Source organism: Alosa alosa, chromosome 22, assembly GCF_017589495.1.
Source record: "Alosa alosa isolate M-15738 ecotype Scorff River chromosome 22, AALO_Geno_1.1, whole genome shotgun sequence".
NCBI classification, from domain to species: domain Eukaryota; kingdom Metazoa; phylum Chordata; class Actinopteri; order Clupeiformes; family Clupeidae; genus Alosa; species Alosa alosa.
The window spans coordinates 23,888,590-23,912,541 of record NC_063210.1 but is presented as its reverse complement, the minus strand read 5'-3'; the positions used below and the strand labels follow the sequence as shown (position 1 = coordinate 23,912,541).

The window sequence follows — 23,952 nt, the reverse complement described above, 5'->3', positions numbered from 1 at the left end:
AACTGCTTACTGTATCTAATAAAACAAAGTGTTATTAATCTTAATATCAAGATTTAAAAAATCTAGTTGGTATTGTTTACAGTATAAAGAGACTTACCTAGTGCTTTCAGTCGTGTCATCCTGAAAACAAGCAAATTTGTCTGCCAGTGCGTTGAGTAAATTTGTCTTGATAAGACTCCTTAAAATAAGTCAAAATCTTCTTCAATTAAGTCAAAGTAATCTTTCTTTTTATCTTAATATAAGATTAATAACACTTGGTTAGATTTTATTTCTTTGCAGTGTACTCTCTCTCTCTCTTTCTCTCTCTTTCTCTCTCTCTCTGTCACACACACACACACACACACACACACACTGGTTTCACTGGTCTCTCTCTCTCTCTCCCCCTCTGCAGATGATCTTCAAGTTGACCCACTTGACTGTTAATCAGTGGATGGTTGTGCTCAAGCTCTCCTTCCCTGTCATCCTCTTCGACGAGGTTCTCAAATTCGTTGCTCGCAACTACATTGATGGTAAGCTCTCGCAATGCACACCCTGGACAGTCAGAAGAAATCACACACACACACACACACACACACACACACACACACAAACACAGACACACATACATACATACACACACACATACACACACACATACACACACACATATATCCTCACACACACACACTAGTACTCATGTAAAACAGAGTTTCATAGATGCTATTGTGTCCTCACTCTCTAATCAGTTCCCTCTAACGTGACTTACACTGCTGAGGTTCTCTAAAAGTTCTTTCATTCTATAAATGCCATTTATATATCTGTTTGTATGGTCTTCCCCATCTCATTCCCTCTGCCTGCCTGTCTCTCTCTCTCTCTCACTCACTCTCTCTCTCACCATGTCCTCTACCTGTCTCTCTCTCTCTCTCTCTCTCTCTCTCTCTCACTATGTCCTCTACCTGTCTCTCTCTCTCTCTCTCTCTCACAATGTCTCACTACAGTATGTCCTAACTGTCATTATCATTTGAATCTCATCCTACTTGCATTTCTGTCATTTTAAACATCCATCAATCTGTCTCCTCCTCCCCCCTCCCTCCTCCTCTCTTTCTCCCTCTCTTTTCTCCTCTCCTCTCTCTCTCCTCCCTCCCTCCTCTCTCTCCTCTCTCTCTCCTCTCCCCCTCTCTCCTCCCTCCCTCTCTCTCTCTCTCTCTCTCTCCTCCTCTCTCTCTCTCCTCCCTCTCTCCTCCTCTCTCTCCCTCTCCCCTCCCTCCCTCTCTCTCTCCCTCCCCTCCCCTCTCTCTCCCTCCCTCCCTCCTCTCCTCCCTCCCTCCCTCTCTCTCTCCTCCTCTCTCTCTCTCCCTCCCTCCCTCCCTCCCTCCCCTCTCTCCCTCCCTCTCCTCCCCTCTCTCTCTCTCCCTCCCTCCCCTCCCTCTCCTCCTCCCTCCCCTCCCTCTCTCCTCCCTCTCTCTCTCTCCTCCCTCCCTCTCTCTCTCTCCCTCTCCCTCCCCTCTCTCCTCTCTCTCTCTCCCTCCCTCCCTCCCTCTCTCCCTCCCTCCCCCTCCCTCTCTCTCTCCCTCCCTCCCTCTCCCTCTCCCTCCCTCCTCTCCCTCTCTCTCCCTCTCCCTCCTCCCTCTCTCCCTCCCTCCCCCATGCCTCCCTCACATCTCCATCACTCACTAATGCGTTTTATTCACTTGCAGTTTAAACCTGTCTACCTCCCTCCTTTCCCCTGTAACACAAAACAAGGTATATTACGGTCCTCTCTGGATGTCTGTGTGTGTGTGTGTGTGTGTGTGTGTGTGTGTGTATGTGTGAGTGTTAGGAAAGAATGACAGGATGGTGAGAGCATTATAATGTATGTTTGTAGAGAAAGAGATTATGTGTGTGTGTGTGTGTGTGTACATGTGTATGTATGGCTGTACGAGGGCCAGCCCAGTAGTGGCTGTGGCGTTTCTGGTGGTACTCTGCAGTTCTCCCTTCTACCTGAAGGGGGTGTCATTCTGAAGGTTGCTTGTCAGTCTTGCCTTCTCATACATGCATTACGCACTGTATGCCTGATGCCAGTGTGTAGCGAGCTAGCCTAGCCATCTTGTGCCTTAAATGTTGAGAGTGTTGTTTCCTGTCTCTAGGAGCTAACTGTCCGTGTAGTCTGTTTGTTACAGTCATATGTGCTGGTCCTGGATCTGCTCTTATGGTTGTATTTCAGTTCCGCTGTGCTTTAGTTGTCCTTTTGTGTTTGTGTCGTCTTAGATGTTTTGTAGGAGAAAGCTCATAGCTCTCTGCATAGCTAGAGTGCCTTATGGCTGTCTAGTCCACCTGTCAATGAAATCACATGTGTTTTGATATCTATCAGCATGCGTATAGTAGAGTTAGAGGTCTCCATTAGCTTCCATAGTCCACTGGAGCAGTGTTCAAGCATTGAGTTTCTGTGTAGCTCACTAGAGATACTAACCTCAGCCTTACAGCAAGGGTGCGCACACACCTGTTTGAGGAGGGGAATATTAAGGAAAACATTATTTCTTTTGCCTGACTGTGACTTTTTCCTTCCTCAGCTGGAGTGGAAATCCGTTGAAAACTAGGGAAGAGAGAGAAAGAATAAAGAGAGAGAGAAAAAGAGGAGAAAAGAGAAGAAGAGTTGTGTGGCGAGAGAGGAGTCAGCTCTCAAGAGCTGATCAAAGGAGCGGATCAAAACACTGGAAAAAAAAGTCTTCAAAAAAATCTTTAAAAATGACTGGGAAAAAAAAAATTACAAAAACATATATATATGAACAACAAACTACAAACTCTTGTTGAAAGATATTGAATTAATATATAGGTAAACCCTGCTGCCAAATTAGTTGAGCTATTGAGAAGATGGATTAATTTTATTCTTAAAAATAATAATAAATGTATTAAAAGTTACATTTTTTGTTAAACTTGTATACTCTTTTCTGTTGTCTTTCTCTTGGTCTGTGGTCCAACGCATGCTCATATGGCCTTTGACCATTTCACTTTCATACACAGCAGAGTTCACATTATGGTGGTTTAAAAGAGAAACAACATTGTAAGGGTGAGACACTTCTATGTGTCAAACACACAAAACAGATGCTTAGACGACCATGAGAGTACATTTGCTGAATTTGACAAAAATAAAAAGTGTATTAAAATCATACACTGCAGTGTTTCCCATACATTGACTTATTTGTGGCAGCCCACCACAATATCAACATTGACCACCACACAATGATTTTCCAGGTTGTGCTAAATTGTGCTTAAATCTGATTAGCATCATAACCTCGCTGCGCTAATTTGTTAAAAACTGTTACATTCAAGTTAATTCTGCAAACCTACCACCACAAATAGAATTCAATTCTGTGGGAAACACTGCACTGCATCTGCAAAATGGCAGATGAAGACCTCAGCTGCAGGTTCCTCTTGACGCCTTAAAGTAGATTTAACAAGAGGAAGGCCTTTAAGTTATAGTAGATATAAGAAGAGGAAGGCCTATCATGTGAGATGTTTCAAGACGGGATGAGACCTTGGGAGTTCAGTCCAACGACAAGCAGTTCACTGCCACCAACAATAATTACAAAATAACTGAGTCATAAAGGAAAATAAGATGTATTACATTCCTCGTGCTACTGGTTGAGGACGTCCTACAGGGACTGATCAAAAATCAAGCCTAATTGACATAAAGGATGACGAAGGACACAACAGCAATGCACAATTGGCAGGAGAGAGCTGCAACATGCCCCCATTACATCAGATTAGATTAACATGCCCCCATTACATCAGATTAGATTAACATGCCCCCATACTGTATCTCCAATCTGTAAAAGCACTCTTTCACAGGCCAGCATACACTGTCCTCAGTCAATCACCAACCTAGCTTAATCAATTTAAAACAACACACAATCAGGTTGTTGTACAGTATGTCATCATTTATTGATGAATATCATGTTGGTCATGGTATGTCATGGTAATCAAAATATATATATGTTTTCTCAGCGTGCTCCTTAGCTTTAAGATGTCTCTAAGACACTGAAGGCCGAGCTCAGTTTCCAGCTCATTAAAAAAATAAGACTACTTGACTTTGGCTTTACAGCTTCGAAAGGCATCTTGGTATTTTGGTCATCAGAGAGGGCTGGACAGACTGGGGAATGAGACGCTGAGAACGCTGCTTAGATGTTTGATCTAAAGGGGATGTCCACTCCCTCCATCTGTCTGGTGTAGTCCTCATCAAACACCTTGGCCTGCTCTGGACTGAAGTGGTTGGCCCAGTCTCCAACTTCCCCTGTAACAAAAGAATTGCATTGAATATCAGTACCTTGTAGATAGATAGGTTGGGAGATAGATAGATAAATAGATAGATAGATAGATAGATAGGTAGGTAGATAGATAGATACACTCATCAAACTATCTGTACAGTCCATCGAAGACAAAGGTGAAATTGGTGTAAAACAGAAACAGTATTAGTAATTACTAATTACTATACTACTAATTACACTTCTTGTGTTGCAGATGTTATAAATACAAGTGTTCCTGAGCAACTTAAGCTAGAACTGAACTTAAGCTAGAACTGAACTCTAAAGTTTGATCTGTAAGATATGTTGAGCATGGAGGTATCGTGCGTCATGCAGCTGGGAAGTGGGACGATTCCCACTTTGGAACTCCAGACTTCTGAATTGACAGCATTCAGTTGACCGAGACATTTTCCTTCTTGCTCAACCATAGTAGGCAGTTCTAATAACTTATTTATGCATTTCCTGTGTTTGTTTTCCGAGCTGATCTCATGAACACGCTTCTTTTGGGTGGTTGGGATTTTTAAAGTTGGGTCATCTAAGTTTGCGACCAGCATAAAAGCGGTATTAGACAGACCTTTTCTCATGAAGGGAGAAATGGATTGGTCGAACACAGGCTTCGGCATGAAGGAGTAATTGGCCATGGGGTTGTCCTTCATGGCCTTGAACGAGGTCAGCTGCACAATACGGTCTATGATGTCATCAGAGAGCGACAAGTCCAAGTACTTCATGATGCGTATGATCTCCTGCCGAGGATTCTGGGAGAGGAGAGAGTTTGAAGAGCAAGTTATAGTAACATTAGCCTAGTGGCCTATTACTATTATGATTATTTAACATTATTTGTTCTCATAGGGTTTGACATCAATTTCATATCAAATCAACGTTGGCTTAACATCAATCACATTGACCCAAGTTTTATAGACCATGACTACATGTCAGATTGATCCCTTTGTTGGACCTCTTAACAACCACAAGCAAGCCATTACTTAAAATGCTAAAATAGTATGAAATTATAGATGTTCAACATGGTGGTCAAAACCTTGACTAATTCTTGACATCAAACTGACGTCAAGGTGCCCGCTGGGTTATTATTATGTTTATGGTTATTCCACCTTTTGCCATGTGTGCACAAACCCAAAAGACCTTTTCACAGCAGCCATTTGTGGGCAAGCACAGGTCTCACTAATTATGTTAATGACGTCTACATTTGAGTGTAGCAGAATCATAGCCTTAATTAATGGCATTAGTAACACCTGGGCCAGCGATATATTTCACGTCAAACATTTGGTGCTTTGGGGGGCGCTGTGGCTGCCTGGGTGCCGCGCCCGTACCACAGTCGGGTCCAAGTGCCCGCGGGGCTCTGGGTTTGAGACTGACCCGGGTCATTTCTCGATTCCACCCCATCTCTCTCACCTCCTGTCAGTCTCTTTACTGCCCTATCCCATAAAGGAAAAAAGCCTCCAAAAATATACTTTTAAAAATCGCTGCTGTGAAAAAGGCTCATGCTAATGGACTGAGCTGATGTCCTACCTCCTTCATGTCTTCATAGAAGAGGTAGAGGATGTTCCTTCTCTCTCTCTCCTTCCAGTAGCCTTTCACATGGTCATACCAGGAGCCCCAACCCACTACAGGAACAGGGATCAAAGACCAATTTGGAGGAAATCATATTTTATATAACCCACCTCAAGATGCACTCAAAAATTAATGATGGGCCATGTTTGGGCTAACTTTGAAAGTGCTCATGTACATAGCATACATAGCATTTGCAATATTTTATTGGTAAGTGTCAGATAGGAAAGAGAGAAAGGTGCAATAAACACTTTTGCATGCAGCCTTTTTCCTTCTTTCTTATCAGTTATAAGTTTGCCCGGCCGGCCCAGCCCACCCAATTTTCTAAGTGTGGGAAAGTGTTTCGTTAACATCTGTCACCTGTCGCCCAGTAACCTGCTGTTGATTGTGATTGTGTTCGTGTTGTGTAGTCGTGGCCAAATTTGTTGGTGCCCTTGTAGTTCACTGAAAAAATGCCCCCAATTATTGTCGTATATGTGGGAGGGGGGGTTTGGGGGTCCTCCCCCAGAACATTTTTAATTTGTTTGATGTAATTTTCTGTATTCTGGTGCATTTTGGGGATGGCCAATACTAAATTCAATCAGATTCAAAGCCTACATCCTGATTTGTTGATATTGAGGCAATAATTCCATGTAAAGGCTTGGGCTTCAGGGCCCCCTGACCCCTTGGGCCCCTGGGCCTGGCCCGGTAGGCCCGTGCAGTAATCCATCCCTGGTTGATGCCCTTATAGTTCACTGAAAAAATGCTTGTCACTCACGGTCTCCCTTCATGAACTTGCGGATGTATCCGTCCCAGGGTCCTGGCTCCGGCTGAGTCTGGTTCATGCGGTCAAAGTGGTAGTAGCTGACCAGGTTATCCTTGGCATTGCGCGCCACGTAGATCACCTGCCACACAGCAACCAATCATATTATGCACAACATAGATCACCTGCCACACAACCACCAATCACATTATGTACAACATAGATCACCTGCCACACAACCACCAATCACATTATGTACAACGTAGATCACCTGCCACACAACCACCAATCACATTATGTACAACATAGATCACCCGCCACACAACCACCAATCACATTATGTTCCAAATAAATCACCTGTGACAAGACCCCACACAACAATCAATCACATTACGTGCCACAGATCACCTGCCACCCAATCAACCAATAACACGCCACATATAACCTGACACCCAACAACCAACCAATCACATCACGGGCCACGTAGATCACCTGCCACACAACAACCAACCACTTTACATGGCAAATAAATCACCCGTGAGAAGACCCCACACATTACACGCCACATAGATCACCTGTCACAAAATAACCAACCAATCACATTATGCACCACATAGATCACCTGAGAGAAGACCCCACACAACGATCACATCAGCAAAAAAAAATAAAAAATATTGTACGCATTATGACAACAAGAGACACATGAAGCATGTGGAATGTATTATAATGAAAGACTTTGTTGTTTTAACTGGTCTGACGATAAATCTAAGTCTATAACAAGCCAAATTCCATTTATTGTCGGGTAAGTAAGAGGTTTTGTAACAAGGCTGCAGTGTTCTGATGTCATAAAGTTGTAGATGTCACTGGTGTTGCTCTAGTTTTGCATGAGGTGACATCCCACTCCTTCACCAGTTGAACCAAGTTGACCTACGAGTTGACCTCCCACCTGAGGTTGCTGAGGTTCCGTACCTTACACTTGTTCTCCCAGAATCCCTCGGGCACCAGCTGTATGGGCAGGTGAGTTTTGATGACCCGGGGCGGGTCCATGTCCTTCAGGAGGTCCAGACCTGAAAAGGTGAGGAGGAAAGAGCTTACAGATACAGGCTGCAGTGAACACTATCCCAGCGAGTCGACACTTGGCTTCAGGAATAAAGACGGGAGGGATGCAGTATGAATCACCAGAGTGGAGTAGTGGACTTTTAATGTTGCCAAAACATGACATAGACCTACAAACACACAAGCTTCTTCCAGTGTGTCCACTGCATGCGAGTGACTGACTATCACGCTGCATTGAGCTTTCTTAGTCTATGGACAATTCCATGCAAAACTGTCATGTCCATAATGCCAACTAAATACCATGCCATTATGTTGGCGTTGTGGATTTGACAGTTTTGCGTGGAATTGCTCTTATACTGAATCTGTTAAATATGAACTTCTGTTGCGTCATGTCTCTTTCAATCAAATAATTTCAGTGATTTGTGTGTGTGTGAGTGTTTATGTGTGTGTGTGTGTGTGTGTGTGTGTATGTGTGTGTGTGTGTTTATGTGTGTGTGTGTGTGTGTGTGTGTGTGTGTGTGTGTGTGTGTGTTTATGTGTGTGTGTGTGTGTGTGTGTGTGTGTGTGTGTGTGTGTGTGTGTACCTGATGGAATTGGTGGGGGAGAAAAGATTTCCAGGAAGGGAATCCTGACCGGTATCGGAGCTCTCTTGGACACATCTGGATCCCCGTTGTTCAGCAACAGATCCACAATCTCTTGAGTCCAGGTGGTTCCTGACAAACACGAGCGATCAGTACGATGAGAAGGGAGGTGTGTGTGTATGTGTGTGTAGGGGGTTCTCCTGCATGATCCCTGCAAAGTACTTCATGTTCCTAGCTAGAGACACTTTGTCAACACCAAACACACTTTTCACTTTCTTCTCTTTTTACAAATTTTGAATGTGAACTTGTGAATTCTTAACCAGTTAACCAACCCAGACATGTCCATAACTAATGTTATGGGAATATATATGCCCCCTGATCTGATGTGAACAGGGAAAAGGGGTCGAGTAGCTGCCTGACTGTGTTTGAATATTGAACCTGATATTGTAAGTGACTGAGTCCCTGTGCTTTGGATAAAAATGTCACCCTCACATTAAAGAAATGCAATGGAGGAATTGATATCTATGCCCCCTGGCGTCAATATTCAACGGCATTTAGTACTTAGATGGTACCAAAAAATGGTAAAAAAAAAAAAAAAAAAAAACTGAAAAGGACATTGCATGCAATATAAAGCACTCCAGTTGTGTGCTGGTAATGTCTGAGACTTCATTCTCCATATTTTCTCAGTGTAGCATCAGAATGAGTTTGAAGCCGTTATTTTAAGGCTTGTATCAGTGATGGTGGGGTAACGTCACTTCTGTTGATGTTCAAACAAAACAGAGAGCTAGCTCGCTACTCCCTCCCCCTTCCTCCCGTACATTTGAAACTCTCCTGAACACGCATCTCGTTGGTTATTGGTTGGAACACTTTATTTTGCCTTTGAGTGGTTGGCAACACTTGTTGATAGCAATTGTTTTTGTGTGCAGATCTCAGAGCCTAGGCTGCCTACAGAGCCGCGTTTTTGTTTTTGTTGACATCCTGCTTATGGGGCGGGCAGCTAGCAGATCGCTGGGAAAGATTAGGATGAATGTGATCATTTATGTTTGGGCCTTTTTTTGGGCCTGCAATTGCTGATACAACCTTTAAGGTAAAAAAAACGGCATTATGTTGCTTTGATTGACATGCCTCCTGCTGATCACCTGCTTTGGGGTAGGTGGAGATAAGCAGGTCCGATGGGTCGGGTCGGAAGGCCCAGATGGAGCTCCAGTTCTGGGCGATGTGCTCCATTAGGGGGATGCCGCGTATCTTCATCAGGGGGAAACGGTGGAGGGTGTCCCCTGCGCGCACGATGGCCTCCTCGTATGACAGCTTCTTATCCATCTGCTCCATCACTAACGCTGTCTCACATACATGTGCGCGCGCACACACACACACACACACACACGCACGCACACACACGCGCGCACACACACGCACACACACACACACGCACACACACACACACACACACAAACACACACACACACACACACACACAAACAAACACACACAGACCCCGAATAGGTCAGACAACAGGTTGTCATACTCTTTCTGTCTCTCTGTCTCTTAAATCGCACATACTGTACATACTTACAAAGTAATTCAGTATATGACTCATGATGCTTTGCATTTGTTATTCTGATTTGTTATTCAGTATCATAATCTCATTGTATCATTGTATCATTACACCCTCTCTGCACATACACATGACTTGGTCAATACAATGGGTTATTTAAGAATCAAGGACATTAAGAACATTTCTAACGTCATACAACACATGATTTGCCATCGGAACATTAGTTATTGAAACAGAAGTATCAAATAATAAGACCTTAGAACAAGAACTAGGTTAGTTTCCAATGGAAGAATGAATTCACACTGCAATAGAAGTATCAATTATAAGGAACATCACAAGCTAGGCTCAACACAGGACAGTCCGTTCAAAAGGGTGAAATCTTACAGAGACACAAGTATCAAATCAAAAAGGTTAAGGCCCCTCTTTTTCATTTTCCCCTCACACAACCAAACTTGGTATATGGAGTCATGACCCCATATTAAGACTGCACAATTATTTTGGTGACCTTTGACCATTAGGGGTGCTATAATTATCAACACTTTCACCTGTTTAAACCAAACTTGGTATGTGGACTTAGGAGTACATCTTGACGACACACAATACATTCAGTGACCTTCGAATCCAGTCGTCCAGTCCAATCCAAACACAACACAGTCAAGTCTAGTCCAGTCCAATCCAATCCCAACTCCTGCTCATCTGTTTGGCCCCCTCATTGCTGCTTGCAGCTATATTTGGGTATTGTTGTTATTGATTGATTGATTTATCTTTACTCTATCAAAACAACACAATTGCAATTTTATTGATATTACCTGAAATACACAATTAAATTACATTACTTTTTAACGTTTAATGTTTAAAAGAATGGTGCAGCAGCGATTTTTAAAACAATGGAGATATAGCTTTTTTGGAACCACACTTTTCATATGCAGTACTGTAAGTCTGGCTTAAGTACCGTATGCCGATGCTGTAAGTACCCTAATCATAACCCTAGCGAATGAATAGTCTTCAAGTCAGATACAGTCTCACATATTCAAAGACAGTGACAGGTTCTCAGGTCGAACCCATACACGCATACTCGGCATACTAATAGGCCTGGTAGTCCTGCGTCTGTGTCCCATTGCACGCGGTGCGTGACTTGAATCGTGTCATCAACCCGACATACGGGGTGGCGTGCCTTCCAACAATTGCGCCCGCGTGTCAATGATGCACGTCTTTGATGCACGCAAATATTAAATATTAAATATTAATATAAAAAATATAAAGACTATATTGGACTAGCTGCAGCATGTGAAGCAAATGAGGATGCACCTTTCTGTGTCTCTGAGGTCGATGTGAGCAATGCCTTTAGGAGGGTAAATTGTAGAAAAGCTACTGGACCGGATGGAATTTCTAACAGGGTTTTGAAATCCTGCGCTGCTCAGTTAGCTCCTGTGTTCACTTATATCTTTAACACATCATTGGCTCAAGAGACAGTTCCTACTTGCCTCAAGCAGTCTGTTATTGTTCCAGTACAGAAAAACAAAAGTCCATCATGTCTGAATGACTACCGCCCAGTAGCACTGAAGTCTACAGTGATGAAGTGTTTTGAGAAGCTTGTGAAAAACATTATCTGCTCATCCCTCCCTGCCTCCTTCGACCCCCTCCAATTTGCTTACAGAGCCAACAGGTCTACAGAGGATGCCATCTCAAACCTCATGCACACCACCTTAACTCACCTGGAGGAGGGGAATGGGAATTATGTGAGGATGCTGTTCATTGACTTTAGTTCAGCATTCAACACGATAGTACCTCTCACCTTGGTCACAAAGATGAAGGCCTTAGGACTGAACACCACCCTGTGTCACTGGATATTTGACTTCCTCACCAACCGTTCACAAGTGGTTAGAGTGGGGGGTCTGACATCTGACTCATTAACCATCAGCACTGGTGCTCCCCAAGGCTGTGTTTTGAGTCCACTGCTGTACAACATCTACACACATGACTGCAAAGCCAACAGTAGTCATACCTCCATCATCAAGTTTGCAGATGACAGTGATCTTGGGCCTGATTAGTAACAACAATGAACAGTTCTACTTGGATCAGGTTGATGAGGTGGCACAGTGGTGTCAATCTAACAGCTTGACACTGAATATCAATAAAACCAAGGAAATGGTAGTGGATTACAGAAGGCAGCAGCAGAACTACAGTTACACCCCACTAATGATCAGCGGGCAACCTGTAGAGAGAGTCACAAGTTTTAAATACCTTGGTGTCCACATTACTGAAGACTTAACATGGACTGTTAACACTCAATATGTTCTGAAGAAGTCCAGACAACGACTCTACTTCCTTCGTCAGCTAAGGAAATTCAAAGTTTCTACATCCATCATGAAGGCCTTCTACACTTCAGCGGTTGAGAGTGTTCTAACTGGTAGCATCATCACCTGGTATGGGAACTCCACAGTTAGAGATTGTAGTACTCTGCAGAGAGTAGTGCGCTCAACTGAACGTACTATAAGAACTCAACTCCCTGCTCTACAAGATATCTATTCCAGAAGAGTACTCCTAAGAGCCCAAAAGATTCTGAAGGACTCTTCTCATCCTAACAATGGATTATTCCTACCGCTGAAATCAAGAAGACGCCCATGTAGTCACAAAGCCAGAACTGAGAGACTCAGGAGAAGTTTTTATCCCCAGGCCATCCGAACTCTGAACTCACACTATACTGACTTTGCACACATTCACTCCTCAGCACTCTCAAACATTTCCCAACTCTGAACTCACACTATACTGACTTTGCACTCATTCACTCCTCAGCACTCATGACCCCCTCCCACACACACACACACACCCACACACACCTACAAGACTTTTAGCACTTTTACATCCCTCTCCCTATGCTACAGACCTTTTTATTTATTTTCTTATTTCATCACACGCAAAAAACACACACACACACACACACACACATATCTGACTTTCTCCAACTTTTGCACACTTTTTATTTATTACTTTTGATTTCTCCTCCATCTACCCATGTCCTTGATTGCCTAGCCTTTCTGCCCCCCCACCACCCACCCCCATCCCCAACACACACACTTACATCATCACTGTCATCACTTCACATACATACAGCACTCCTCTACATACTTGCTGCACACTGCCCCCACATACACAGCACATTGTCTTCAGGATCTTCTCCAACACACATCCTCTACATACTTACAGCACACTGCCCCCACCTACCCACCTACACACTACACACACACACACAGTCACTGCTCCACTCCCCTCCCGCCCACACACACATCTTCACTGTCATCACTCACATACATTACATACAGTACTCTGCTTGCAATAGTAAGTCCCTGCCCCCCCTACATACACAGCACATTATTTCATCAGGAAGCTTCTCCAACACACATCCCCAACATACTTACAGCACACTGCCCTCCCCCCCCCCCCCAATACACAGCACATTGTCTCATGAGGAAGCTTCTCCAACACACATATTGCCCTCTCCCCACATACACAGCACACTATCCCATCTCCCCTGTCATCCCCCCAACACACACACCAAGACCCCTGGCAGTTGGGTTAGCCCCTTGAGCCGTGGATCTGCCCAAGGTTTCTTCCTTGGTAAGGGAGTTTTTCCTTGCCCCTGTTGCTCTTGGGTGCTCCTTGTTGGTGCCCCCCACCCAATCCCAATCCTCCACCACCTTTTTTATGCAGCCCTTGCCACTTAATCTACTAAACCCCTCTTCTACTGCACTTTTTACCCCCATTACTGCACAAATAGGCTGACACCAGACATAATTTCACTGCATTTCTTACTTCCAGTAACTATATGCATGTGACAATAAACTTCCTTGTATCCTTGTAAATGTTGACAGAAGAGTATAGACCGTTTCAAGTTCCATTATCAGCATCATAGTTGGCCCCACAAGGCTTCCGTTTTAACATTCCATATGTTATCTTAATGCAGAGGAAGTAAATTGGGACCCAAATAGAACGTTCAAGCATTGTTTTTGTTTTTATTGTTGAAAGGGTCTATACCACCTCCATAACTCTCTGTGTGAGTTGCACCAACAAGGATTGAATTAATCTTAGTTTTGGACTTATTGGTGTAGGTTTAACTTTAATTTGAGTTGTGTTGCACCATTTCATTTTCAAGCTTGCGTCTGACTAAACTTGAGCTGCTATTGAAAAAATGTTGAACTGCAACATTCTATAGCTGTCAAGTCAATCATCTCTCTCCCTCTAGGGGAAACTTGCAAAAAAATAAGTTGTGTTTTTTGCATTTTTGGCATTCATATAACATCTAGTCAACATTTCTGGATGATAACATTACATTTAGGCGGTGGCATTTTTTTTCTTGGCCTATTTCCAAGATGTCCACCACCTGAGTTGGCTGGATTTCCCCGACTCCTCCCTGTGTTCTTCATTATAAAACTATACACGTTTCAGATAGTCCCTTATTTCTTTTGAGTTACTTTTGGTTTTCTTAACTCCATCTTGGAAATGTAAACATTTACTTTGTAATATTAAACCTCCCCAGATGCAAGTTTAAAGGAACACACCAACTTTTTGGGAAACTAGCTTATTTGGCCCACCCCAGACCCTTTAAAATGTAGACGAACGTTTAAACAAATAAACCCACGCTAGATCTGCTGTTATTACACACACATTACTGGTGCAAAATCACTCTGTGCAGTCACACACACACACACAAAAACGTATTTAGTCTCTTAATACTACACTCTTTATATAATATACACACACAATAATATAATGACACACACTTCCTTACACTCATTACCACTTCCATACTCAATCATTACCTTACTGTTATCCCACCTTACAGTCACACTTCCACTCACACACACACCTAGAAACACACACACAATCCTGCCAGACCAGAGCCAGCACTCCTCTGTTCGTCAGAGTTGTTGTTTATTTGGTCTGGATAAACCTGGGTTAGTTAACTCATAGTAGGTTTTTAAACCTAATAGAAGAGCTAAATGGCTTCATTCTCCTAACAAAACAATGCCATAGGGCTCTTGTAGTAGGAGGTTTACCACTTACTCTGAGTTAACTTACCCAGGTTTATCACTAAACCAAGTACTTGAAATACCCCCCAGGTCACCATGATTCTATTTTGTTAAGCTCGTCTCCCGTTCGCTGCTCTTGCTTTTGTCAAAGTGTGCATGTGTGTTTTTTTCTCCCTACCTTTATCCTCTAATGGTTGCCAACGGGGAGTCCCCGACTCTCTCTCTCTCTCTCTCTCTCTCAAGTGAATCCTCTTTGTTTAAGTCCGCCTGTCGAGTGTTTCCTTCTTTCCACGAAGTCAGTCTAAAGTCCTGTTTTCCCCCCCTTCTTTTCATTCAATAACGTGTCAGTCAGGCCCTGAGTGGATTCACTCTCCCATCAGAATGTCTGCTGTAGATCCGCTCAGAGCTGCATGTTGATTTCCTTCTTCCTTCCACACATATGTTCCTCTCTTCAGTGTCCCAGAGTCTCGTCTTTCTTCTCTTGGGCCGTCCAAACCTGCCTCTTTTAGACGTCCGCTCACGAGTGAATGGCCTCACGTGAGCCTGACCCCCAGATTCTCTCTCCTTATCTTCTCACTTCACTGATTAGACACATGCCAGCTTTTTTTCTGCTGACCTTTTTGCACGCTGACCTCTCCCTCTGCCTGTTGATATGCAGTTGGTTGTTTTGCGAAAAAGTTGAGCTGCATTTGAGTTGCAGTCCAGGAGCTCTGGAGCTCTTATGAAACCGTCACGGCTGAAAATCTCCAATGTAAACAACGTTATCTTCGCCCTCAATCTCGCATTCCCGTGGAAAGTCCCGGGGGGAAGCGTCTGACACATCCTACATTCGCTGAAAAGTGGTGAGAGCAGCATGGAACTCCACTCCGCTTTCCCAGCTTCTGAACAATGAAGCTCTTTGTGACAACTGGGACGTTTTGTCCTCATAAGCTTTTCCCGCATGTAAGAAAAAAAAAAAAAAAAAAAGAAAATGATGATCCCTTTTATAAGCTACTGTCTCTGGAACTATGTTTTCTCTCCTTGTCTTTCATCCACCACAGTTTTGGGGCTACCCCCACCTACTCACAGTCATAACAAATGTTTCTATTCCACTTCCATGGTATCCCAGTTCCCTTTTAGAATTAATCTCAAACTCAGACACACTGCACACAATTCTGTCAGTATGGGGACTGGTTAACTTATTAATCAAATTTAATGGCAAACTGAATAACCTTTAACCAAAACTTTACATACAGTTTAGAAAGGTTATAAAAAAACTTGAAGTGTGTTATTGGAAACAAACACGGACATACTGTACATGCTTACATATGTGCTTCATGACACGTTTCATTTTCCAGAGTTAAAGAACATAAATAAACAAAAAACTGCATGAATGACATGAGAAATGGCCTTTATGTAGAATGTATGTCCAATCCCTGTACCCACAGCACAGGGGCTAACTTCTCAAGACAGAAATCTTTCAGGAGAAAGCGTTACTCTTATGGCAGTTCGTACTGGCATTAACACTGGCTCTAGGACTGACAAATACAGCAATGTGCAAAGCACATACAGCAAAGCACACGCATGCACCCAAACACACATACACATACACACGCATGCACCCAAACACACACACACACAAACACACATACACATACTGTACACACGCATGCACCCAAACACACACACACACACACACACACACACACAAGCACACGCATTCACCCAAACACACATACACATACACACGCATGCACCCAAACACACACACACACACACAAACACACATACACATACACACGCATGCACCCAAACACACACACACACACATACATACACATGTGCAAGCACACACTTAAGCACACACACACACGCACACACACACACACACGCAAGCACACACTTAAGCACACAATCACACGCGCGCAAGCACACACATGCCCATACACACGTGTGCAAGCGCACACACACACACACGCACACGTAATCACACACTTAAGCACGCACACACACACACTCTATTCAATCTGCTTGTTTTTCTTGACCCTCTGTCCCTCTCTATCCAGTAGCCACACCCGGTTTCCTGAGGTGGCTGCAATAAGCCCCGCCCATTTCCCTGCAGGGCATACAGCGGAGCTAAACACTGCAGAGGACAAACCCATGAACCGGGACTCCGTCTGAGAGAGAGAGAGAGAGAGAGAGAGAGAGATGGAGAGAGATGGAGAGAGAGAGAGAGAGAAGGGGGAGAGAGAGAGGGAGACAGGGAGAGAATGGGGGAGAGAGAGAGAGGGAGAGAGAGAGGAGGGAGAGAAAGAGGGAGACAGAGAGGGAGGGGGAGAGAGAGATAGTAGGACAGAAAGAGATGAACAGAGATATAGACAGAGAGATATAGACAGAAAGAAAAAGAGAAAGAAAGAAAGAAACAAACAAACAAATAAAGAAAGAAAGTTGGTAAGGCAAACAAATAGAGACCGGGCGTAAAGCAGACCTCATCACAGAGACACATCACAGAATACAGTGTGTCAAGATGGCTGACCTTGAGTGTGTGGCGATGGATGACTTTCAGCATGTTTAACTGGCTTCCTGCCGCCACTATGTGATCTCGGCCCAGCCAGTGGCAAGAGTAGATCTGTGGACCACAGATGGGCATCATCAGGAAACCTCTTGCAGAATTATCACTATGACTTATAAAGTGTCTGTCTGTCTATTTGTCTGCTTGGCGTTTTTGGGAGCCTAGCTTATGCGTCTTACATACTTGACTTCCCCGACTGGTAGTGCAACAATGTGACGTAAAAATGACGTAGATCTCGCAGGTCGTGCACCACTCTATTTTTTTCAGCTGAGCGCACCAAAGCGGGAACCGGAAGATGGACTAGTTTGAGGGCAAGCGAGAGTTGCAGTTCGGAGGACTGTTTTGTTACAGTCGTGAATTTTTAATGGTTTGCTGGATAAATTAACAAAGTTACCAGCGAGAGTCGCAACACATGGAAAAGATTTATTTTCAACCAAAGGATATCTGCTACGACCAGAACAAAATCCCTTTCCACTTTAGGAAATTACACAAACTCAGCCAGGTGGTAGTTGTGAATAGCAGCAACCGAAGTCTGAAGTATCATCAGAGTCTAGCTTTTATCATTTACTGACTCTATGGGCCCTATCATGACATTCTAAAGCGCATTGTCACTCGTCAAAAGTCTATTCAAATTTAGTAGGATGTCCAGTTCACATTGGGAGGGGTTTCGTTATCAAAAGTGGAGCGCATGGCGCAACAAGGTGTTCCTAGGTTTTTTAATCAGTCATATGGGTGTGTTTGGGGCGTAACATCATTTTAAACCAATGAGAATGACATCTGTCATTCCCTTTAATGGGGCAAGGCGCGATATGTCAAATAAATGCATCGGTATTTTGGCATTCAGCGGCGTATTTGCTGCTTGCGAGACCGTATGGAATAGCCATTCTTAAACCATGCTTTACTAAAACCTAGCATAGCCTTCACGCACTCGTCTATTATTTGAACTCATTGGCAAAGTGAAACTAACTTCACCAAGGAGTCAGTCAACGACAAGACAGTTATATGCAGTTACTTTCACTATTGACTGACAATGGGTTACCACCAAAAACAAAGCAACACTTACCCTAATATTGCTCAAATGACTGAATAATCCTGCAGAGGAGTTGCTTATATCTCGTGACAGTGCGTCTTCAGCTGTGCTCCATACGTGTCTCTTGCCTCTCCCCTAATCACTTTTAACCGTCATTACCAATTTGCAAATGATGGTGAATAACTACTCATCATGAGATGTACAGTATTTTGTAATATCTTTATATTTTATATTTATATTTCCCATTGTAATCGTGCAATTTGTAATGCTTTGCATGGACGTGCGCTGGTGTGCGTTCATTAATGATAGAAGGATGGTGCGTGCACCTGCCAATATGACTGCTGACATGCCCTCTTAAAATAGCATATGAACAACTCGCCATTGACTTCTGACCAGGTTTAGGTGGTGTATGATAGCGATTTTTAGACAATGCTTAGGGACCCTCCCTAGGTTGTTAATTGCCACACCCCTGGGCTAATGCTTAAAAAATAAACGTGCAAAATAATCAATTCAACTTTGCTGGTGAAAACTTAACTTTCGCCATGCGCTGGTGCCCAAAATACAGCCCTATGGCTTTTACTGCCATTGACAGCAATGCTACTGACAGCTTCTTCTACTGTGTAAAGTAGGTAGCGATAGCCTTTTCACAGCAGCGACATGTCTGTTCAGAAGAATATTGCAACTAATGGCGCGACCACCACGTGTGAGTATAAATGGTTACGGCGCTCCCGTGACGTCACATTGTCGCGTTACAGGTCGGGAATGGCGAGTATGTAGGCGCCTTTAGAATAGGCACACTTTCTTCTTAATTTCTGCTTGTGGGTCGTGTAAAACATTCCTTTCTTATGTATGTCTTTTTAAATTGACATTTTTGATTTCAAGATTACTGTATGCATAAATGAAGTTATAAAATTAACTTGAAAGTTGCTTTTTAAAGCTGAAGTGTATGTACATCTTTTGCCCACAGGGATATATGTTTTGCAATGTCTGCATTGTCTGGGAATGTCAGTTGCAAACACAAAATAAATTGTGACTTCTACAGAAGCATATTAAGTGCAAGTTTGTCTGGTTGTGAAAATGCAAGCACAGATGTCTGTCATACGAAACACAACTCACTTTGCTGTTTCCATAGGGATCAGGGAGAACCTCTGACACTTTCTCTGCTGACCCATATTCCCATATCTGATGGAAAGACCAACACACACACACACACACACACACACACACACACACACACACACACACACACACACACACACACATACACACACACACACAGGACACAACAGAAGGGCATATTTAACAGATTCAGTATAGGGGCAAATATACACATGAACAGAAAGTGAACCACTGATAGGACCGGTGAGTGAATGTACAGTGTGTGAGTGTGAGTCACATGGTTTGAGGTGAGAGGTCACAGTCTGACCTCCAGGGTCTTGTCTGTCCTCCATGACCCTGTGAGGATCTGATGAGTCACGGGGTCAATCTGTAAGGCGTCGCCACAAATGTGTGGACCAGAGAGCATTCTGGGGGAAACACACACAATACATTAATATGTCAACTTATTTTTTTTTACACTGAATGCAAACATACGTGTTTTTCCAACTTATTATCTGTTTTCTTATACTGAATGCAAACATACTTGTTTTTTTATTTATTAAATACACATCTACTGGACTCTAAATACAGAATAATTAAATAATGTCTAATGTCAGTAATTTGTGTTACCCATATAAATCATTATGGCTTACCTAACAGCATGTGGTTGTCTGGTGTCCCAGAACTGTATAAACACCAAGAAACACACACACACACACACACACACACACACACAAAGCTTACACTTAAGTCTGACTGAACGTTTAAGTGATAATTTTACAGTGTTTGTTGAAACCATGTGCACAATCAATGGATCATGGTTTAGTCAGGCAACAAGCAAATCGTCTTGTGCATGGATTAACGCAAAGCTATGAAATCATTTGCCACTTTATGAGGGTATGTTTTTATCAGGTAACTAGGTTTGGCATCATCCTCATTTCCATTTTGATGATACATGGTGTGTGAAGGAGCATCATTCTCAGCCGCCACTAAGATATGCACTACGCAGTTTTATGCTCCACAACAATGAAAGAAATCGTTCACAGCACAACACTGCTGACTAAGGCTCTGGGTGGTGTTTGCAAGGTTGTGCATATCTTTTGGGAAGTTAACTTGCTAGTTTTATTACACCTTTAGTGAGGTTTAGGGGAGAGTGTAACGGTAGCCAGCTGGTATGTAGCTGTGCAATATGTGTGTGTGTGTATGTGCGTGTGTGTGTGTGTGTGTGTGCGCACACGTGCATGTGTGTGTGCGTGTGTGCATGTGTGTGCGTGTGTGTGCGCGTGTGTGTGTGTGTGTGTGTGTGCGTGTGTGTAACGGTAGCCAGCTGGTACGTAGCTGTGCAGTATGTACGTTGTGTAAACCTCCCTCCCGATCCGTGTCACAGCACCAATGTTTATCGAGTGGCTCAGCCTTGCAATCAAGAAAGCTGCTCAAAAATGTAGTAGAGAGTACTTACGCCTTCTGGAAACTTAGGCAAAAACCCTGATATTAAATTAACTTGTCAAGTCATTAAACTAGCTTTAGATATACTTTGAGTTAGCTTTTGCTTGACTTTAAAGGTGCTCTAAGCGATGTTACATGGTTTCTAAGCTAAAACATTTTTTGTCACAGCAAACATCACCTCACCATCCGCTAGCTGCCTTTGCGCTGAATACACTGTAAAAAAACGTGGTCTCTTTGGACAACACAAGGCTCCAAAAATGTCAACAAAAACAACTTGGTCCAGCCTGGACCATAAAAACATAACAAACTGTTCCAACCAATCACCGACGAGATGCGTGTTTAGGAGAGTTTCCATTGCACGGGAGGGAGGCGGAGGGAGTAGCAAGCTAGCTGTGTTTTGTTTGAACGTCAACAGAAGTGACGTTACCCAAAATCACTTAGAGCACCTTTAAATTAGCGTCCGCCATGTTAGCTGTGTGCTGACTTAGAGCACCTTTAAATTAGCGTCGGCCATGTTAGCTGTGTGCTGCTACCTGAACAGTGTTGTCCCATCCTCCCGATATGAACTCCCGCTCTCTCTCGGGGTGGAAGGCCAGAGCAAACACCCTCAGTCTGTGGCCATCCATCAGTGTCCTGGTGGAGCTGACAAAGGAGACTAGGAGGGTTTAGCTCTTCCAGCCACATATAGTGCAAACACTTAACTTTTAGGTCAATATATGGAGCATGGAATGCATAGTTACAAACTGGTGTTGTTATATTTGATAAGAATCAATTGCTCACACACGGCTAGCATCTTGTTCTTACGACTTGCTACGACTGGAACAGTCAACTGTGGTCAGCTGCATTCAACTTGGGTGAGATGCAATCTCGAGTTCCAAGTTACCACTTATGAGGCTAATGGAAGGCGCCGTATCACTTTGATGTCATTATGTTAAGTGTTGCATGCTGGGAAATGTGGTCCCTGTCCCTGTGACTACCTGGCTTTGTAGATCTGCAGCGTCTGGTGCGTGGCGAGGTCGTAGAGGTGGATGGTGGCGTCGGAGCCCCCAGAAGCGGCCTGTTCGTTGGAGCAGGAGACGGACATGCAGAGGGTCTGCCTCTGGGCATGGCCCTCACCCTTCCCGCCCTCCACCGCCTCCTTCACACTCCACACACACTCGTCCCCCCACACGTACCAGCAGCGCATGTGCCCACTCGCGTCTGCAGGTGACCAGCGTCCAGCAGCAGGGGAAGAGAGAGAGAGAGAGAGAGAGAGGAAGAGAGAGAGAGAGAGAGGAAATCATACTCTTACATGATTCAATGCCATCTTCCTGTTTTGATGTTCTCTGTATTTGTACTCTGTATGTGCTTTGGCAACACTGTTTCTATTTCAATGTTCATGCCAATACAGCTTACTGAATTGAATTAAGAGGGAGAGAGAGAGAGAGGGAGAGAGGGGGGGGTATAGTAGAGACGAAGAAAAGAGGGGGAAGGATCACATGGTGATGGAGGGAGAGGATCACATGGTGATGGAGAGAGAAAAATGAGAGAAGAGAGAGAGAGAAGAGGTGAGAGAGAGAGAGAGAGAGAGAGAGAGAGAGAGAGAGAGAGAGAGAGAGAGAGAGAGAGTAACTTCATGAGATTATAACATCTTGAAGATATGGAGTAAGTGGATACACAGCATGTTGTTCTCACAGGTAGCCAGCAGAAGGGAGTGTGACTGTCCACTCCGACAAAACCTGATGGATGTTACTGGCATTGAGGCAAAGTAGCAGCTGCTGTCTCTGATCCTCTTCACAAAGTCTCCATTCTCTGGGTTGTACAGCTGCACCAGGGACATAAGGAGATGGGAGTGACATGAAATGAGCAGACGGGAAATAAAATAAAAAAGTGTGACCCATTTCCATGGCATCGTTACCTTTTATGTAAAATGCATAATACAAAAATACCGAATCAAATCTACAGCATCAATTTGACAAGAAGAAAGATGATGAATGGATAGAGTGAGGGGAGAGGAGATAGAGAGAGAGGGAGAGAAAGGAAGGAAGGACAGAGAGAGGGAGAAAGATAGAGATACTACCCAACCTTTATAGTGCCGTCATTCATACCAACAGCCAGCAGGGTTCCTTCAGGGTTGAACTGGCATGACATCACTTCACAGGAGCACTCTCTGAGAACAAGACGCATCATTACTGACTGAAAGCGTTATGCAGCCCTGGCTGGCTTATCATGTACAAATGCACAGACCTCTACACGGAGCTTACATTACATGATGAATATGGAGGTTTTCATCGGTTCTAGGTTGTGTTGGAATTCTTATCTCCTGCTGTGGCTGTTTTTGGAGTCCCTCGCCCTTGGCACTTTTCAACGCAGATAAATGGGATGAAGGGACCATATCTTTCTCTGGGTCTTGGTCAGAATCAGGTTGTTCATTTTCTGACTCCGTATAGGTGTCCGAGTCAGTACCCGACGAACCCAAAGAGTCTGGCTCTGAATGCCTCTCCTTTTCACGGGCATCCTCTGCTATCGAAACAGGTGCTACAACAACGCCGTTGGACATCTGAACGATATCAATATGTTTAATGATTAATATTCTTCATTAGCATACTAACAGCTTAGTTTGCAGGGGGTACTTTCTGCTACCGGTAAATGAACAAACTTATGCAAGTCGTAGCCTAACGTCATAGTTCTACTCAGAAGTTTCCAAAGTTAACGTTAACCTTTCAAGACTAACGTAAGCTAATGGTAACGCTAGCTGCTGCTAACTTCAGCTATACTCCACTTTAATTGACACCATTGTCTCATTCTAGATACATATAAATGTATATACATTAATATTTTTTATTCTGTTAGTTTATGTACATGACGGAACACAGGTCTTTGACAGTGACCACATGAAGCTCACCTCAGAAAGAAATATGCCGACGGAGGGTGAAGTTTTCTCCTCTTCAGATACACCGACCGAGTCCAGACACAACACACGTTGCTAGGCAACATACTCTTTTCAGAGTTGTAGGAAATATCTTGGTGGTAGCCAAAGATTCTGAGCAAAGATTCTA

At 43.6% G+C, this 23,952-nt stretch overlaps 3 protein-coding genes across 3 annotated transcripts in view; 1 reads left to right on the top strand and 2 right to left on the bottom strand.

Annotated features, from left to right (window-relative positions):
* The window catches only part of atp2a1l (ATPase sarcoplasmic/endoplasmic reticulum Ca2+ transporting 1, like), a 17,690-nt gene extending 14,795 nt beyond the window's left edge, over nt 1-2,895 (top strand). The window contains 3 exon segments of the mRNA XM_048233210.1: nt 392-509; nt 1,677-1,722; nt 2,529-2,895. Coding sequence (XP_048089167.1) covers nt 392-509; nt 1,677-1,681 — 123 coding nt within the window. The 3' untranslated portion in view covers nt 1,682-1,722; nt 2,529-2,895.
* Nucleotides 2,896-3,875: 980 nt separating this feature from the next.
* sult1st6 (sulfotransferase family 1, cytosolic sulfotransferase 6) lies at nt 3,876-16,426 on the bottom strand. Its single transcript, XM_048233244.1, has 8 exons — nt 14,968-16,426; nt 9,344-9,541; nt 8,208-8,336; nt 7,537-7,634; nt 6,583-6,709; nt 5,787-5,881; nt 4,834-5,014; nt 3,876-4,249 (listed from the first exon to the last, which is right to left on the bottom strand). Exons 2-8 carry the CDS (start codon nt 9,531-9,533, stop codon nt 4,137-4,139), a joined length of 933 nt encoding a protein of 310 aa, XP_048089201.1. The 5' UTR covers nt 9,534-9,541; nt 14,968-16,426; the 3' UTR covers nt 3,876-4,136.
* Nucleotides 16,427-16,692: 266 nt separating this feature from the next.
* Nucleotides 16,693-23,901, bottom strand: LOC125287401 (WD repeat-containing protein 38-like). Its single transcript, XM_048233231.1, has 11 exons — nt 23,799-23,901; nt 23,158-23,453; nt 22,979-23,063; nt 22,589-22,718; nt 21,892-22,114; nt 21,448-21,556; nt 20,122-20,153; nt 19,797-19,896; nt 19,487-19,552; nt 17,305-17,397; nt 16,693-16,945 (listed from the first exon to the last, which is right to left on the bottom strand). The coding sequence occupies exons 2-11, from the start codon at nt 23,451-23,453 to the stop codon at nt 16,787-16,789; spliced, it is 1,293 nt and encodes a 430-aa protein (XP_048089188.1). The 5' UTR covers nt 23,799-23,901; the 3' UTR covers nt 16,693-16,786.
* Between the last annotated feature and the right edge of the window lie 51 nt (nt 23,902-23,952).

Excerpts from the sequence above, each read along its gene's own strand:
- sult1st6 (XM_048233244.1), bottom strand. The coding sequence starts at position 9,533 with ATGGAGCAGATGGATAAGAAGCTGTCATACGAGGAGGCCATCGTGCGC. Across the intron at positions 6,710-7,536 it reads TCTGGGAGAACAAGTGTAAG|GTGATCTACGTGGCGCGCAA; the intron begins GTACGGAACCTC and ends GCTGTGTGGCAG. Across the intron at positions 5,015-5,786 it reads TCTATGAAGACATGAAGGAG|AATCCTCGGCAGGAGATCAT; the intron begins GTAGGACATCAG and ends CTCCTCTCCCAG.
- LOC125287401 (XM_048233231.1), bottom strand. The coding sequence starts at position 23,453 with ATGTCCAACGGCGTTGTTGTAGCACCTGTTTCGATAGCAGAGGATGCC. Across the intron at positions 22,719-22,978 it reads TGAATGACGGCACTATAAAG|CTGTACAACCCAGAGAATGG; the intron begins GTTGGGTAGTAT and ends TCCCTGGTGCAG. Across the intron at positions 16,946-17,304 it reads TCCATCGCCACACACTCAAG|ACGGAGTCCCGGTTCATGGG; the intron begins GTCAGCCATCTT and ends TCTCTCTCTCAG.